Raw genomic sequence first — 15390 nt, 5'->3', positions numbered from 1 at the left:
CAGTATCATCTTGTTGTGGTCTGAGAGGTTGAGACCCCTCAAAGACTGGAGTACTGGACGGGGTCGTCTGGAATGAATTCACAGACTCAAGCATTCTTTAAGTCAAGGTGGCAAAGATTTATTGTTACGTTTTTCAGTAGGCAAGGATTCTTAAGGAACCTGCAAGAGACTGAGGATGGAACTAGGGTTTATATGGAAAAGGGCATGGGAAAGGAATGCCAGGGACACTGATGAGGTAATCTAAAGGTGCAGGTGTCTTTGGGAGTTATGGATGGAAAAGTACAGGGAGGGAGATGACAGAGATATGGATCTTTGGAGTCTGGCAGGAGGAAGAGTCCTTGGGCCAGTCAAGTACAAAACTCCTTGGGCTGGGCAAGGCACCCCTCTCCCTCTGTCTTGATGAGAGAATGCTCTGCAACAAGGGGAAGCTTTCTCACAAGACAGGAACTTACTAAGGAATTGGGAGGCTTCCAGAGACATGATCTGAAGGCCGGGGCCTGAGCAGCCCAGCACACTCTCACCCAGCTTTGTGTAGCTGCACCAGGGAGAGAGAGAAGGGTCTTGCTGGGGCCCACGCATGAGTAATTGCTAGGCACAGTGTCCTTGGGCTGGGGAGTGGTTGTCAGAGACAGTGTTTCTGAGACTAGGGAGAAATTGGGGTCCAAGTACAAGCACAAGCACCCAAGCACAAGCACCCAAACACCCCATCATTCTCCCCTTAAACAGATGGGACCCAAAATCTTTTGGGGTGAGGGACGAAGGTCTCAGCTTCTGAAACTGCTTCTTGCTGGAATTGGGTGTAGAGTTGTCCTGGCCTTGTGGGGTCCCTCCATTCCAGGGGTTGGTGTTTTAGCCAGTGTCCAGAACTTGGCTGATGCCAGGTCCAAGGGGTGATGGACTGTGGTCCCAGACAGAGGTTGGTACCCAACCTGAGCAGTCATCTGGAATTGGAGGGCATTGAGCCTAGAGGAGACAAATCTAACAAGAAGATTAAGCAGACAAGGGCCAAAAAGAAGTAAAAGGAATATAATCAGGAGTGGGACAAGAATAGGAGTTAACATAAAGAGAATCCAGGATCCCCAAGAAGAGGATGATCCTGGTATACTAAGGTATTCATGGATGTCTCATATCCAGGTGACTTTCTCTAGTCCTATTGAGCTCCACCTATTGAAAGTTGTTAATATACATACAGCAGGAGGTGTTGGCCAGGACACAGACACCTCCACTAAGCAAGTAGATAATCCAAAGCTATCTGATCATCCAGAACCACATTTGCCAGGGAATCCAGAGGTTGTTGAATGTCCTGGGGACTATAAGCTGTGTCATTTGCCAATTGGTGAATGGTCCCTATTAGGTTTGAAAGAATGAACTCATGTTGTAACTGTCCATACCAAGGCATGAGATACTCTGTTCCCTTTTAAGGTACCAGAGAATGTTGTCCCAGAATCCATGCTTCACTTTTGTTAGGGTAGAGGGACTAGGTGTAAAATGGTCACAGGGGGTGCCAAAAATCCAAGGGAGCACACACCAAAATCCTTATAAGGTGTTAAACACTGAGTGGCTAGAACAACAGTCTTGGGGTCCTGCCAAGTGGTGGCATTTCGCTTTACTTCTTCCCCAGAATTCTCACCACCTGGCCCACCCATCCCACGAAGGAAGGAATGTCCCTTAGGGGTACAGATGGGGCTTGTTTGTAAAAGGTACTGAACACGGATGCCCCATGGATCAGTATGATTACATGCTAATATTCCAGGTAAGAGAGAAGCTTTCAAAAGATCAACAAGAGTGTGATAGCTAGAAGGGGTGCTGTAGCATTGTGTGTCAACTGGGAAGAGAAGGTTAAATAGGGAGAGCCTACTAGGAGAGTGGCAGGAGGAATTTGGTCATAGGTGCAAGTAGGGAGTGCTCCCTCAAAACATGTGGTACAGCCGGCAGAGGTAAAGTTCTGGGGGCACTCATCACTGTAGGCATCCTTATAGATGGTACAAGTCAAGAGACCAGCAGAGACATTTACATTCCTTCCCCACTAAGGGTCTTTACCTGTACAGAGGCTATAGAGCTTGTCTCCCAAGCAAGGGAATAATTCCCTGTTGAGAAACAGAGTGTTGAGATAGAAAAATTTTCCCATAAAGGAGTGACCAGTACAAAAAGGAGTGGCAGAGACCTCTGAGTTGGTTACATTAGGGAGGGGGTTTCTTGCAAAAACTGCCAGAAACAAAAGAGGTTCCTAACTTTAACCTCATAACTGAATAGATACACAATTTTGTTCCACAAGTTTGTTTATCCTTCTCTAACTGTACTTCAGAAATTGAATCTTTTACATATGATAAATTCAAACGCTGATTTTACTCTTACTAAGGCCATGGGATGACTATAAATTCAGACCAAAACAACAAGATCTCACATACTTACATTGTGCTCATGTCTTTTACTGACCACTTGCTCTGATCAGAGAAATCTGCTATAAAAGGAAAAGGCAGGGACATGTGACATACCAAAGATGACAAGATAGAACATCCTTAGCTCTGTTTGAATTCAGATATGAGTCACAGTTCTCCAATCATACAGTATCAATTTTACGTCATAACCAGATTCAGGAATAGTCAGGTGAGAAACATTCCTTCTCAAAGGAACGTAATGGGGAAACTGAGCCAGGAGGATCCCATCCTAGATTGAGGCTAAGATTGTCCTCACGGCTTTTTCCCAGATGCAGACCTCCACCTGTTAACGGTACAGGATCACATTCCCTCTGAGTAGCTTGCGGCATTTCTCTCAGATACTGATTTAACGCAGACTACTATACCCAAATTCAAACTCAAAACAAAATTAGTTATAGTCCCAAGAGCCTTTTACCTCAAACAGCAAGTTTCACTAATCACAGGAACTTCACAAAACCTAACAAACCAGATCCATAATCAGCCACCTCCTTAAAAATCAGTGAGAGCTTCTCACTTTTTTTTTTTTAAGGCAGTTGGGGGTTGTGACTTGCCCAGGGTCACACAGCTAGTAAGTGTTAAGTGTCTGAGGTCAGATTTGAACTCAGGTCCTCTTGACTCCAGGGCCAGTGTTCTATCCACTGTGCCACCTACCTGCCCTAGAGCTCCTCATGTTTAACAACTTTCCCTGTAATAACAATAATAATAGTAATGATAATAATAATAATAAAGAGTGATATATGGCCTTGGAGGACATCACAGGTTAAAAACTTGGAGAAATACTTCTGGAACAGACACTACCTCACAGAGCAATGATAAAACTTGACGATAGGTATACAACACTGTATTTGTCAAATTTAACTGAAATTGGTTTACTTCTGAATGGAATGTGTGAAATGGTGAGATCCAAGAGTGGAATCCAAAGGCCCTTCACGAACAATGCTCCTCTGAATTCAACTAATGACAAATGGACAGAGAAGTGTCAGCAAAGGGAAAATGTTTATAGAAACAAAGGGGGCTGTCCTAGCTATTCAAGACCAAGATAGTGCCACCAGAAGTTGCAAGAAGGTTATCTATCCTTAAGGAGGCCAGATTTATTGATCAGCGAAGTTTATGCAAGGAAACAGAAACTGTGCAACATATGACTGCACGTGCATTTTCTGTGATAATCAAAAATTGGAAACTAAGGGAGCGATTTCTAAGGGAATTGCTAAATAAGTTGTGGTGTATGAATGGAATGGAATGTTATTGTGCTGTAAGAAATTATGAAAGGGACATTTTCAGAGGAAAGTGGATATATGTCTATGAACTAATGCAGAGGGAAGTGAGCATAAAGAGTAGAATAATTTATAGAGTGACAGCATTGAAAAGCAAAGCAGTTTTGAAAGACTTTATCTTTGAAAGACTGATCGATGTAATGATAAAACAGGAAGCCAAAAGAACGAAGATGAAACACACCACTCACCTCCTCACGGAAAGGTGATAAGGCCACTAGATAGCACAATGGTTAGAACACAAGACCCCCCCCCCCCCAAGTGAGCAATCAATCCTGTCCTAGACACCTACTAGCAGTGTGACCCTGGGCAAGTCACTTAACCTCTGTTTGCCTCAGTTTCCTTGTCTGCAAAATGGGGATAATTATAGCATCTACTTCCTAAGATTACTGTAAGGATAATACTCGTAAAGTACTTCGTAAACCTTAAAGCACTTTGTCAATGCTAGCTGTTATTATTATCATATATTTTCAAACATAGCTAATATGGAAATTTGTTTTTGCCAGACTATGTAACTGTATCGTAGACTTTATTTTGATTTTTTTTGTTTTCTTTTGTTTTACTAAAGGTGAAAAGGATTGGAGGGACAGATTAATTTTTGAATGCTTGTTAATTGAAAAAATAAAAATAATAAGCTATTAAAAACATGTCACTGCAGCTTGCAAAAATTCAGCACTTCTAAAATAACTAATAAGGTATGACCTAGTGGGAGCAGCTAGGTGGCGTAGTGAATAGAGCTCTGGCCTTGGAGTCAGGAGGACCTGAGTTCAGATCCAGCCTCAGACTCTTAACACTTACTAGCTGTGTGATCCTGGGCAAGCCACTTAACCCCAGTCGCCTTGCCAAAAAAAAAAAAAAAGATATGACTTAGTGACCATAATTATACATTAGAAGTTCACTGTCTTTCGTAAACTAACAGATGACAAATCGCTTTACTACAAATACAGATCTCAGGATATCCTTGAGAATGCAGCAAATAAACTGTTGGATAGGCAAAAGTATTTCTCACAATCTCCTGAGAATAGTATTTATCCATAAAAAATTAAGAACAATGTTTTCGTAACTGCTGCCATGCAGAATATCATGTAGCTCCAAGCTACATGGAATGAAAAACTTTTAAAATATAGAGACTTAGTAAAAGAAATAAAAACTGGGTGGAAAGAGTATAAAGTGTATATCATCGCTGTCTTCCTTACTCTTCTTGGAGTTGTTCCATAGATGCATTCAGGAAGCTTACAGAGAATGAGCTAACATCCCAATATTCTCATTTGATTTCAGAAAGCATTCATTCTAACCATTCGTGCAATAGTCTGGAGATCATTAAACGTAAAAGCATCATTGCAACCTGTCTCTGGACTATTTCTACCTGAATTCCACCCAACCAGAGGAGAACAAAATAAAATAACAATAGTAATAATAGTTGACACAAAACCCTTTTAGGGATTTTAGGTTTATCAAGTGCTTTACATGTATTATGTATATATTATATATACATGTATGCGTTATATGTATCATTTTATTTTTTCAACAATCCTGTAAGGTAGGTTTGACAGGTATTGTTAACAAAAATATGAATTTACCCTTCGTTTAAGGCAGCTAGGTGGTGCAGTGGATAGAGTGCTGGTCCAGGAGTCAGGAAAACTCATTCATCTTCCCCAGTTCAAATCTGGCCTCAAGCACTTACTAGCTGTGTGACTCTGGCAAGTCACTTGGCCCTGTTTGCCTCAGTTTCCTCATCTATAAAATGAGCTGGAGAAGGAAATGGCAAACCACTCCAGTACCTTTGCCAAGAAAACCCCAAACGACATCACAAAGAGTCAGACACAGCTGAAATGACTGAACAACAACACCCTTCCTCTGGATAGGTTTCTGAATCCCAGGATCGAGAAGGACTGCCAGAAGTCATTTAGCCTATAACCCATTAGAAGGATATTGATCCTTTTATTCAAGGCCTCCATAATAGAAATTTCCTCTTTTCCCTAAGTGACCTACTCATTTGCTGTCTGAATAGAGTCAAGTCATACACTCAGTATTTTTTGCAGTGAGTTTTCTTCCCTCCAAAAAAAGAGAAACAATTCCTTTTTTGTTATTTATTTCATGTATCTGTGACTGCTTTGACACGGGAGCTTCTTCTGCAAAAAGTTTATATCACTGCCACACCTCAGTAAAGTTTCTTGAATTTCTGTGACGACAAAGTGGCCAACCTTCTGACAATGACCCTTCCAGGATTTGGCGAGGCTATTCCTTAAATGACAAACAGCCCTCACATCTTTCCAGTATGATAGAATCTGCCAGAGCTTGCCTCTGTTGGCATAACCTGTGGGAGCCCAGGGTTAGCCCCCACACCACAACTTGGCAGTAGAAGAGGATGTCAGTGGAGACCTGTACTATGAAGAACAAAAGTGACATATAATACATCTTGAAGCCCAGTGCTGCAAGTGCTCTAGGAACCCAGTACTGTGCTGTTGTCCTTGGCCTCAGGCTTGGGGTGCAGTAGGGAGAACCAGAAACAAGTGAAAAACCCACGCTCTTCAGCCATCCAGCCCTAGTAGATGCAGTAATTTAGTACTCCCCTAGGAGCTGTGCACAGTGTTAGACTTTTCTTTAAAGTACAACTGAAAAGGCCTGGAATAAAATGTGTCCTTAGTCTGGCATACTCCAGAATCCAGACCCCAAGATATGAGACTGGTGCCAAGTGCCCCCACTCAGTCTGACTAGAGTGGAATGTTCCAGCCCCCAGGGGTGTCAAAATGATCAAGTTCAAAGGCTCATATTGTTTTCCTCACCCCAAACAAGAAGGTTAGACAGGGAGACCCAGATCCTAGATTGATTGGTTAATCAATCAATATGTATTTACTGAGCCAAGTACTAAGTAAAGACTAACTATGCCTCATGACAGTATGCAAATTATAAAAGAGAGATTGACCTACTCAGGTACAGGGATAATTTGCCGAGGGGACGGGGGGGGGGGGGGGGGGGGGGGGGGGGGGGGGGTCAAAAGAAGAAAGGATTCTACTCCCATTGATGATTAAGAAAAAGGGAAAGAATCATTGCCTGCAAGTCATAGTAACTGTTGGCACTCATCCTGCTTTTACAAGCTACATGTTCTTTTCATGTGGTTGATCATCTGGAATTTGAGGGTGTTTCAGAAATCTCCTTTTATGTCTCTGTTTTCTGTGGATTACAGATTTCATGAATGTTAGTTATTTCTAAACTCTGAGTCTCAGTACAATTGTTCCCTTGTATCATGAATGGAATGTAGTGTTTGGGTGGGATTTGGGGTGGGAGGTGTCAGTGTCAAGAAATGACAGTGCCTCTCTAGAAAAGGATTTGAGTTCCTAGAGAGTTCGTGTCTCACTTAGACTGGATTGTTTAAAAAAAAAAAAGTTCAGTTAGGTGTCAGTGAAACCATTACAGGAGGAGCAGGGTGACTCATTTGACTGCATCTCTACCAGTAAAACCAGCAGCTTCAGTGCTATACAACCAGTGCCTCATTTTTTACACAAATGTGTCCATTCATAGAGTCCTGCCCACAGCTAAAACTAGGCCAGTTTTAACAAATGAATACCCTTAGACTCAGAAAGTATTTGCTTCTCTTCTCCCCTGAGGCCCTCTCACAGAGGAAGCTCGTTTGTCATTGTTGGATCAGGAAGGATTGTTCCCAAGGATTTACCTTTAATTACACACTCAAGGAGGAAGGGTGTGGAATAGTCCGTCCTTCATTTCCGAGGGCATGAACCCCATGTCCTATCTGAAGAATGCCTTTGTCCCAGAGAGAAAGGCAAGTTCAGTAGTACCCTCACTCCAGAAAAAGGCAATATGGTATGTGAAAAAAAACAGTAAGCTGGAGCCTGGATTCACACCCTGGCTCTGGTGCTACCAGTGTGGCCCTGGACCATGTAACCTTCTCTGAATTTCACTTTCTTCCTCTGCAAATTAGAGATACCAGTACTTACCACTCCCTGGCTTAGAGAGTTGTTAAGAGGAGCACTTTGTAAAACTTTAGTACCTAAAGGATTCATCATTTCATTGCTCTGAATGACTAATAGATGAATACTGTTAGCCTCTAAAAGTATTCATTTCTCTTCTATCTTATGGACCTGCTACAGTGGAAGCTTACTCATCCTTGTCGAATCAGGAATGATTAATCATTCCCAGGAACTAACCAGGAAGAGCGAATCACTAAATCCCTCCACTGATGCATATCTTTTATGATTTAGGAGATGATCTTTCTCTGGTTGAAAATTTAATCACCCTGAAATAATGAATCTCTTTGAACTTAATTAAGCTGGTCCTCAAATGACAGATATACAGTTCATCACCATGCATGTACTTGACTTTCCAACCAGAGTTTTCATTCTGTGTGGTGCAGAATTTGTCCCATTTCTAATCCCATTTCCAACATAGCCTCATTTTCTCATTCATAAGATAGGAATAATAACACCTTGTAAGGAGGATTGATTAGGGCAATTTCATGATCAGTTTCTTTGATGAGGTTTCTAATTTGTTTGATAAGGTCATAGGGTATGCACTGTTGCCTATAGGGACACTCTAAGTAGGAGTAAGGAGAGCTGGAAGGAGATTCTGATAGTTACCTTAGAGAATATAGGCATACCAATTGGCAGCTTGCTCAGAGGACAGGGAATGGGATCCTGATTGGGCTTGAGGAACTGGGGTTTTCCCAGAATGGTTGGCTGTCTGACATCCAAGAGAACAAACTCTTCTCCCAAGGCCCACCATCGCTTTGATGATCTCCCCCGTCAATCTAACGAGGTTCCATTCATGAGAACAACTGGCCTATAAAGGAGAACAAGAGACCAGAGCAGACTTGTGTTCTGTACAGGAGTGATTGGGGGAAATAGTACTTGAATAGTTCCTCCCTGCCCCTTCAGGGTCTGGTAACGGGACAAAAAGTACATGGGGGCTGTATGGCTTGTCCATGCAACCCAAGAGGAGAGATCTTGAGAATGGACTTTCCTGGCAGCAGCCAGGACACCGATAGGTTTCCTGCAGACATGACAGAAATAGACATGTTCTCTAAGAGGAGGTTCTTTCCTGACTCCCAGCTAGAGGTTGTTTTAATTAATGAAACCACATCGGATTGATTGATTAGTCATGAGATTGATCAGGAAACTCCCCTAATCCTCACTCACTCCCCCCTCCCCGCCCCGTTAAATATTGGTTGTTCCAGAAAATAAAACTGGGATGTCTTTCAGGTACATTGGTTCATATCCCCAATTCTGAATTTCTGCATAAGACTGTGAGGATTAGAGAGGAACTGGCAGTTGTTCTCTTCTTGACTGCCTTCTCCAGTGCCTTGTGTTAAAAGGCCCAATAATATGTCTATGAGATACTCACGTAATCAAATTAACAATTGTTTCTGAGTTTATCATCACCCTCACCACCAAATTGTTCATTCGAAGACTAATTGAAGACAAGGGCTTCAGAAAAGCAGATTTGGAGAGTGAATAGAAATTGAGGTTCTGACAGCTATAAACAGCAAAAATGTTCATCAGATATAATGAACAACATTAAAGTTAAAACACACACCCCTCCTTTGTTTTAACAACTGATAAACTACCAAAGCATACAGTAGATTTCATGTTAGTAGTAATAGTGTTTATGTTGTCTTATTTAATTGTTTGGGAGGATTGTGCTTTGTGAGTTATTGAGAGAGGGAGTGCCAAGATGGAAGAATAATAGAAAGAAATACAGCCCCACAAGTCCCCCATAAAGATCTTGAAAAGGCACCAGATTGAATCCTTATTGGGAAATCCAAGAAAAAGTCACAGTGAGTCATTTTTCCAGCCTAAATGAGCATAAGGCGATATTGTCGTCTGTGGTCTAACTGAATCTAGTCAAAAACAGCTGCTCAGAGCATTTCAGCACAGGGCCTGAAAGAGGAACAAGGCTGTGCACCAGGGCAGGAAGAGGTCCCAGAGCTATACAGAGGGGCCTGGACTTGTACACAGTGCAGGAACAGGTGCCAACTGACAGCTCCAATACTCACTACTCAATTCTAGGTCACACATTCAGGGTGGACTGAGAAGACCTATGCCTAGTGGTAGCAGTCTAGGATGAGGAGTCCCATACTATATTCTGAGCAGGGAGCAGGCTTAGAAACAAGCATTAGATGGATGGATCCAAACCTGGGAACAAAGCAGAACAGGAGTCTCAGTTCCAGCTTCCACTCTAACCAGGTAGGGCGCTTAGACCAAAAGACAGCTTTGCAGTTCTGTTACTCTGAACCAGCAGAGCTTTCCAGCTGGCTGACAGTGGCTGATTCTAACAGTAGTCTATTGGAACTCCAACAAGTCAACAGGTGTGCTGCTTAGACACAAGCCCAGATCAGGAACTTGCAGAACTCAGACAAGGGTGTTATCAATCAGACTTTGTCCTGGATTAGATCATTTTGGGAGCACTGTAAGCTTTTAGGTCCCCAGCATGAGCTGTCCTGAGATCCTGGAATAGCATAGCACTTAATACCCCCAAGAAAGCAGTGGGATGACCAGTCTAGGTATTCCCCCCAGAAAGTACACAGAACCTGGCCCTAGCATCAAGTCCAAAGTTGGGAAGCAGGCTGAAAGAAAGAATAAACAGAAAGAGAATCCCACTACAAAAAGGTATTATGGTGACAGGGACACTCAAGACACAAATATAGAAGAAAAGAATGATTCCAAAATATCAACAGACAAAGCCTCAAATAAAAACACAGCTTGGGCACAAGTTCAACTAGAATTGCTGTAAGAGATGAAGCGAGAGTTTTGTTTTGTTTTGTTTTGTTTTAATTAAAAGTTATTCTAAAAATCAAATGAGAGTACTAGAGGGGAAAAAAATGCAAAAGAAATGAGAGCTAGGGGGAAAGAATTGGAAAGAAAATTAATAGCAAGGGCCAGAAGTTAATGACTCCATGAAACAAGAAATATTAAAATCAAGTCAAAAGACTGAAAAAAAAATAGAAGAAAACATAAAGTGTCTGTTAGAAAAAACAACTGACCTGAGAAATAGATTGAGGAGAGATATTTGGTCTATCTGAAAGATACCTGAAAACCCAAAAAAAGAGCTTAGTAATCATATTTCAAGAAATCATAAAAGAATACTATCCAGATCTCTTAGAACCAAAAGGCAAAAGAGAAATAGAAAAGAATCTGTTTATCACCTTATGAAAGAAACCCCAAAATGAAAACTCCTAGAAATGATACAAACAAAATCCAGAGCCTCCAGGTCAAAGAAAAAATACTGCAAGTGACCAGAAAGAAAGAATTTTAAGTACTAAGAAGCCACAGTCAGGATCAGACACAGCTTAGCAGTATCACTAAAAAGGAACAGAGAGCTTGGACTTTGATATTCCAGAAGCCAAAGATATAGACTTAAAACCAAGACTAATACCTATCACAACTGCATATAATCCTCCCAGGGCGGGGGGGGGGGGGGGGGGGGGGAAGAATCTTTAATGAAATGGAGGATTTCTAAGCATTCCTGATGGAATGACCAAAGCTGCAAAGAAACTGAAATACAAGAGTTAAGATTTGCTGAGTAGTGAGTTTTGGTGGGGCTTGTTTTCTGTGTCAAAGCAAAATGTGCTAACAAAGAAAGAAAGATTCCAGTCTCTTCCCTCTAGTCCTTCTACACCGGTAACCATAATACAAAGTAGAGTATAATTAGACAAGTAGGTTGAGGCCAGATTATGAAGGACTTTAAATACTAGGTTAAGGAGTTTGTATTTTTCCCTGTCAGCGATAGGGAACCATTGGAAGTTTTTTAATGGACAAATGGCATAATCAAAAGTGTGGATTGCACTGCAGACCTGTGGTTTCACAGATAAAAGAAACTCCCTTTATCAGTGCAGGTCAGCAGCTGCCCTGTACTTATAGTCTTAGAGATTGCTTCAGACACTGAGAACTTAAGTGATATGATCAGGGTCACCCAGCTAATGTGGTGGAGGCAAGGCTTGAAGCCAGACCTCCCTGACTCTGTAGCCATTTCTTGGTCCATAACACAAATATCTACATCTCCTGCTATAGAGATATTATTATGGGAGCTCCCTATGTGAAGATCAGATTAGAGAGGGGTGAGGCTGGAGGCAGGAAGACCAGTCAGGAGACTTTCAAAGTAGTCCAGGGAAGAGGCAGTGACAGCTTGAAGTAAAGTGGTAGTTCTGTGTTTGGAGAGGAGACAAACACAAGGGATTCTGTGCAGGTGGAATTGACAGAAGTGAGTTGGAAAATAACTAAATATTGAAAGTGAAGGAGAGGGAAAAGTCAAAGATAACATCAAGGTCCCAAGCCTGGTTACTAGGAATATGATAGCATCAGCAACGGAAAGAGGAAAATTGAGAAGGGTAGGTTTAGAGTCTAGTAGGGTGCTACTCTGATGCCTCATCATGGGGTGGCAGTGACTCTGGGTTTTTTTAAGTCTGTGCCATCAGAAAATAAGCTTTGTTAGTTAAATTTTGTTTTCTTTTACCAGTTAACAATCATTTATTTTCTTTCTCTCCTCCTCTCTCCCTCCTCCTTCACCCACTGAAAAGAAAAACCCCTTTAACAAAGATGCGTGGTAAGGCAAAACAAATTCCCCCATTGGCCATGTCTGAAAGTGTGTCTCATTTTGCACATTTAGTCCCTTACCTCTCTTGTCAGGAGGTGGGTGGCATACTTCATCAGCAGTCTTCTAAAATTACAGTTGGCCATTGCATTGATTAGAGTTCTTAAAGTCTTTCAAAGTGTTCCTTTTTCCAGCATTGTTGTTATAGTATCAGTTGTGCTCCTAGTTCACAGCCCAGGTTTTGCCAGTTCCTCCCAAGCTGGAAAGGCCTTGAGTACAGGATGCTTTGCAGACTGTTACCCAAGAACTAACTGAAGTTTGCAGAGGTTCATCTCTGAGTTGGCCACAGGGTGATGAATTTTTCAGCTGTAGCAACTGTCAGTGACCATGTCCTAAGTTATGGAGGGTGAAAGCTTGTGTGGTTGGAGGGAATGCCCATGCAATGAAATCACCAATCCTTAAAAGTCAAGTATTGAAGTTTAGTCTGCTCCATGATTGAGCACATGGCTGGTAAATCTGCAAGAGGCCTAAAAGATCATCTAGTTCGACTCCCTCATTTTACAGAGAAAAACCAAGCCCCAGAGAGAATAAAGACTTGTCCATTGCCACATGGCAAGGAGTAAAACTCACAGCTCTTCCTAGGCCTTTGTCTCGAATTCTGGTGCTTTTCCCATTACATCACCATTACACTGCCCTATAATTTGCTTATTTCTTGTCTATTTGACTTGTCTGTCCAAGAAGACTGTATGCTTTTTGTTGCAAAAACTGTCATACTTTCATTCATTTACCAACCATCTATTAAGTACCAACTCTGTGCAAAGCAGTGTTTTTTTCTATATCTATCAAATACAGATGGTCACATAGATGGGCTAGGCACCCACTTACATGATTTAATTTCAGAACCTAGGATGGTGTTGGCCAGCTCCCCCTTCCTACCTCCCCATCTGTTGCTAATACTTGGAATTTTTCTAATGGAATCTTTCTCTCCACAATGAGAGTTCACTTTTAAAATGAGAAAATCAGTGTAGTGTGTAGTGGAAAAAAAAATCAGAAGACCTAGGTTTAGATTCTGTCTTTAGCACTTAGTAGCCAAATGACATTGAGAAAGTCACTGCTTATGCCTCAGTTTCCTTATCTGTAAAATGGGGCAATATTTATACTGCACCTCATAGGATGCTAGTTAGGAAAGCACTTTGTAAATCTGAATGTGCTATATAAAAATGAATTATGTCCCTTTGGAGAGTAAAGACATTCAGTTAAATTCATACTTATGTGAATGACATATCAGATCCCTTTCTGAGAGGAGGTTTTGGATAAGGGAAGGACTAAGAAGAGAATAGTCTCTGAAAGTATTGTATGTAAGGCTTGGTTGTCTTCCTGAGTGTGACTGTATAATAGAATAAACATCCCTACCTACTTCCCTGCCTTGATGATTGTGAATGGGACAGATAGAACACTGTGAACTCAAATAAACAGCCTCATTGTTAGAATTGGAAGTGAAAAAAATCTCCTTTTTCCAGGAAAACACCTAAGGGAAGGTAAGTGAGAGAGTCAGTGTTCAGCCTGAGAAGAAACAAAGAAAAACACTTTGATGGGATGACCCTGCAAGTCAGCCAGATCTCTTTGGATGGATACTACGCAGTCATAATTCAGCTGCTCTAAGTTATCAGTGGAGACAGAGGACTAGAGAATGCATTGGTTTTTCTGTTCTTGATAACCCTGACCAATGAGGCTGTGCTGACTGTTAGACTTGCTTTCTGGGACAGTAGTGGGTGATCCCATCCTGGCCAGGTGTGTGGGTCATAATGAAAATTAAGATCAGACATGGCTGGCCCTGTTTTGAAAAGGGCTGCTTGTACTTGATCAGGTAGTCATGGTTTATAACTTTTATTCCCATTCTGCAGCAGGTAAAAGGGAACTTTGTCCGGCTGCAGACCTGCATCTCTGAGTTGCGCCTGGTGCCAAGAGAAGGGATTTGCCAACAGAGATCTTGTCTGAATCTGGCGGTGCAGGATGGGCTCCAGCAGTTCAAACAGTACAGCAGACATGTGATGGTGAGCACGGCTCCAAGCAGCACTTCAGTGGAGGTAAAGGATACTGTCTTGCAGGGCTCCCTACTTAGAGGCACCATCTTTCCCTACCAGGTTTTATAGTCATTTTACATAGGATCACCAAATGTTACACTGTTTTGTCCTTTTCTCTAAATGTTCACCTACACGAATCTCATTTCCCTAGCCAAGCTATGAGCTCTCTGAGGGCAGACCCTGTCATTTCCTTCCTTCAAAGCCCCCACAGCGTAGTCTATCAGTAATCACTTAGAAAATACAAATTGAATCAGAATTAAATTGTGTACAAAACCCACAATCAGAATCGATCTAAAGATGCGGTCCTGTTCCTGGGCAGATGTCTGGTGGGATGGCCACCAGATCAGTGTATTTGTTCTGATGCCCTCAGGGATTTGTTTGTACTCTTGGTCAAATCTGGGCATTGGTATCAACAATATGACTCTTAGGATCAACTCAATGTTGAAGTTGGTCAGGAGCCAATATACACACTCCTGTAGGACCTGGGTCTGATTTGATGATAGAGGTAGTCAAGAAGTAGCAGTTTTTCCAGGAAATTAAAAGAAAAGGCAGTCTGATTTCCTCCTCCTTCATCATCATCCCAAAGTGTGTGTTGAACGTCATGGAGACCTACACAGACCAAGTCCCTCAAGGAGTTTATAGTCTTGAGACACATAGTGACTTCGATGAGCATATGCTAGACATACAAACAGCAGAATAAAACTATTAAAATAAGACTTGAATGAATAGGGAGGTAATTGTGTCATGTACAGGTTGGGAGTGCCTCAGGGAAGGACATTGTAAGAGAGGGAGAGCCATTGGATTCCTGGGCCCAAATTGAACTGGGTGATCTTTATATGCACTGGAACTTTTATTACCCACCCCCAACTACTCTCCTCCAAAAAAGAAAAAGAAAGTAAGTAAGAAAGAAATTTTATTTCCAGTGACCTCTTTGGGAGGGGTGGGCCCGTCAGCCAGCGGTCATTAGATATATTTGACAGGACTCAATTGAAGGATTAGGTAGCTTCCTACACACACACACACACACACACACACACACACACACACACACAC

At 41.9% G+C, this 15390-nt stretch overlaps 1 protein-coding gene across 2 annotated transcripts in view; it reads left to right on the top strand.

Annotated features, from left to right (window-relative positions):
• The window catches only part of M1AP (meiosis 1 associated protein), a 121731-nt gene that overhangs the window by 26953 nt on the left and 79388 nt on the right, over positions 1–15390 (top strand). For both annotated transcript variants that reach the window (XM_027836219.1, XM_027836220.1), the window contains one exon: positions 14158–14340. In XM_027836219.1, the coding sequence (XP_027692020.1) occupies positions 14158–14340 (183 nt within the window). The remainder of the gene's footprint in view (positions 1–14157; positions 14341–15390) is intronic.

This window comes from Vombatus ursinus, unplaced genomic scaffold, assembly GCF_900497805.2.
Source record: "Vombatus ursinus unplaced genomic scaffold, bare-nosed wombat genome assembly UNPS02014818.1, whole genome shotgun sequence".
In the NCBI taxonomy this organism is placed as follows: Eukaryota; Metazoa; Chordata; class Mammalia; order Diprotodontia; family Vombatidae; genus Vombatus; species Vombatus ursinus.
Note: the sequence above shows the minus strand (reverse complement) of the source record. Positions and strands in the feature narration are given on the sequence as shown.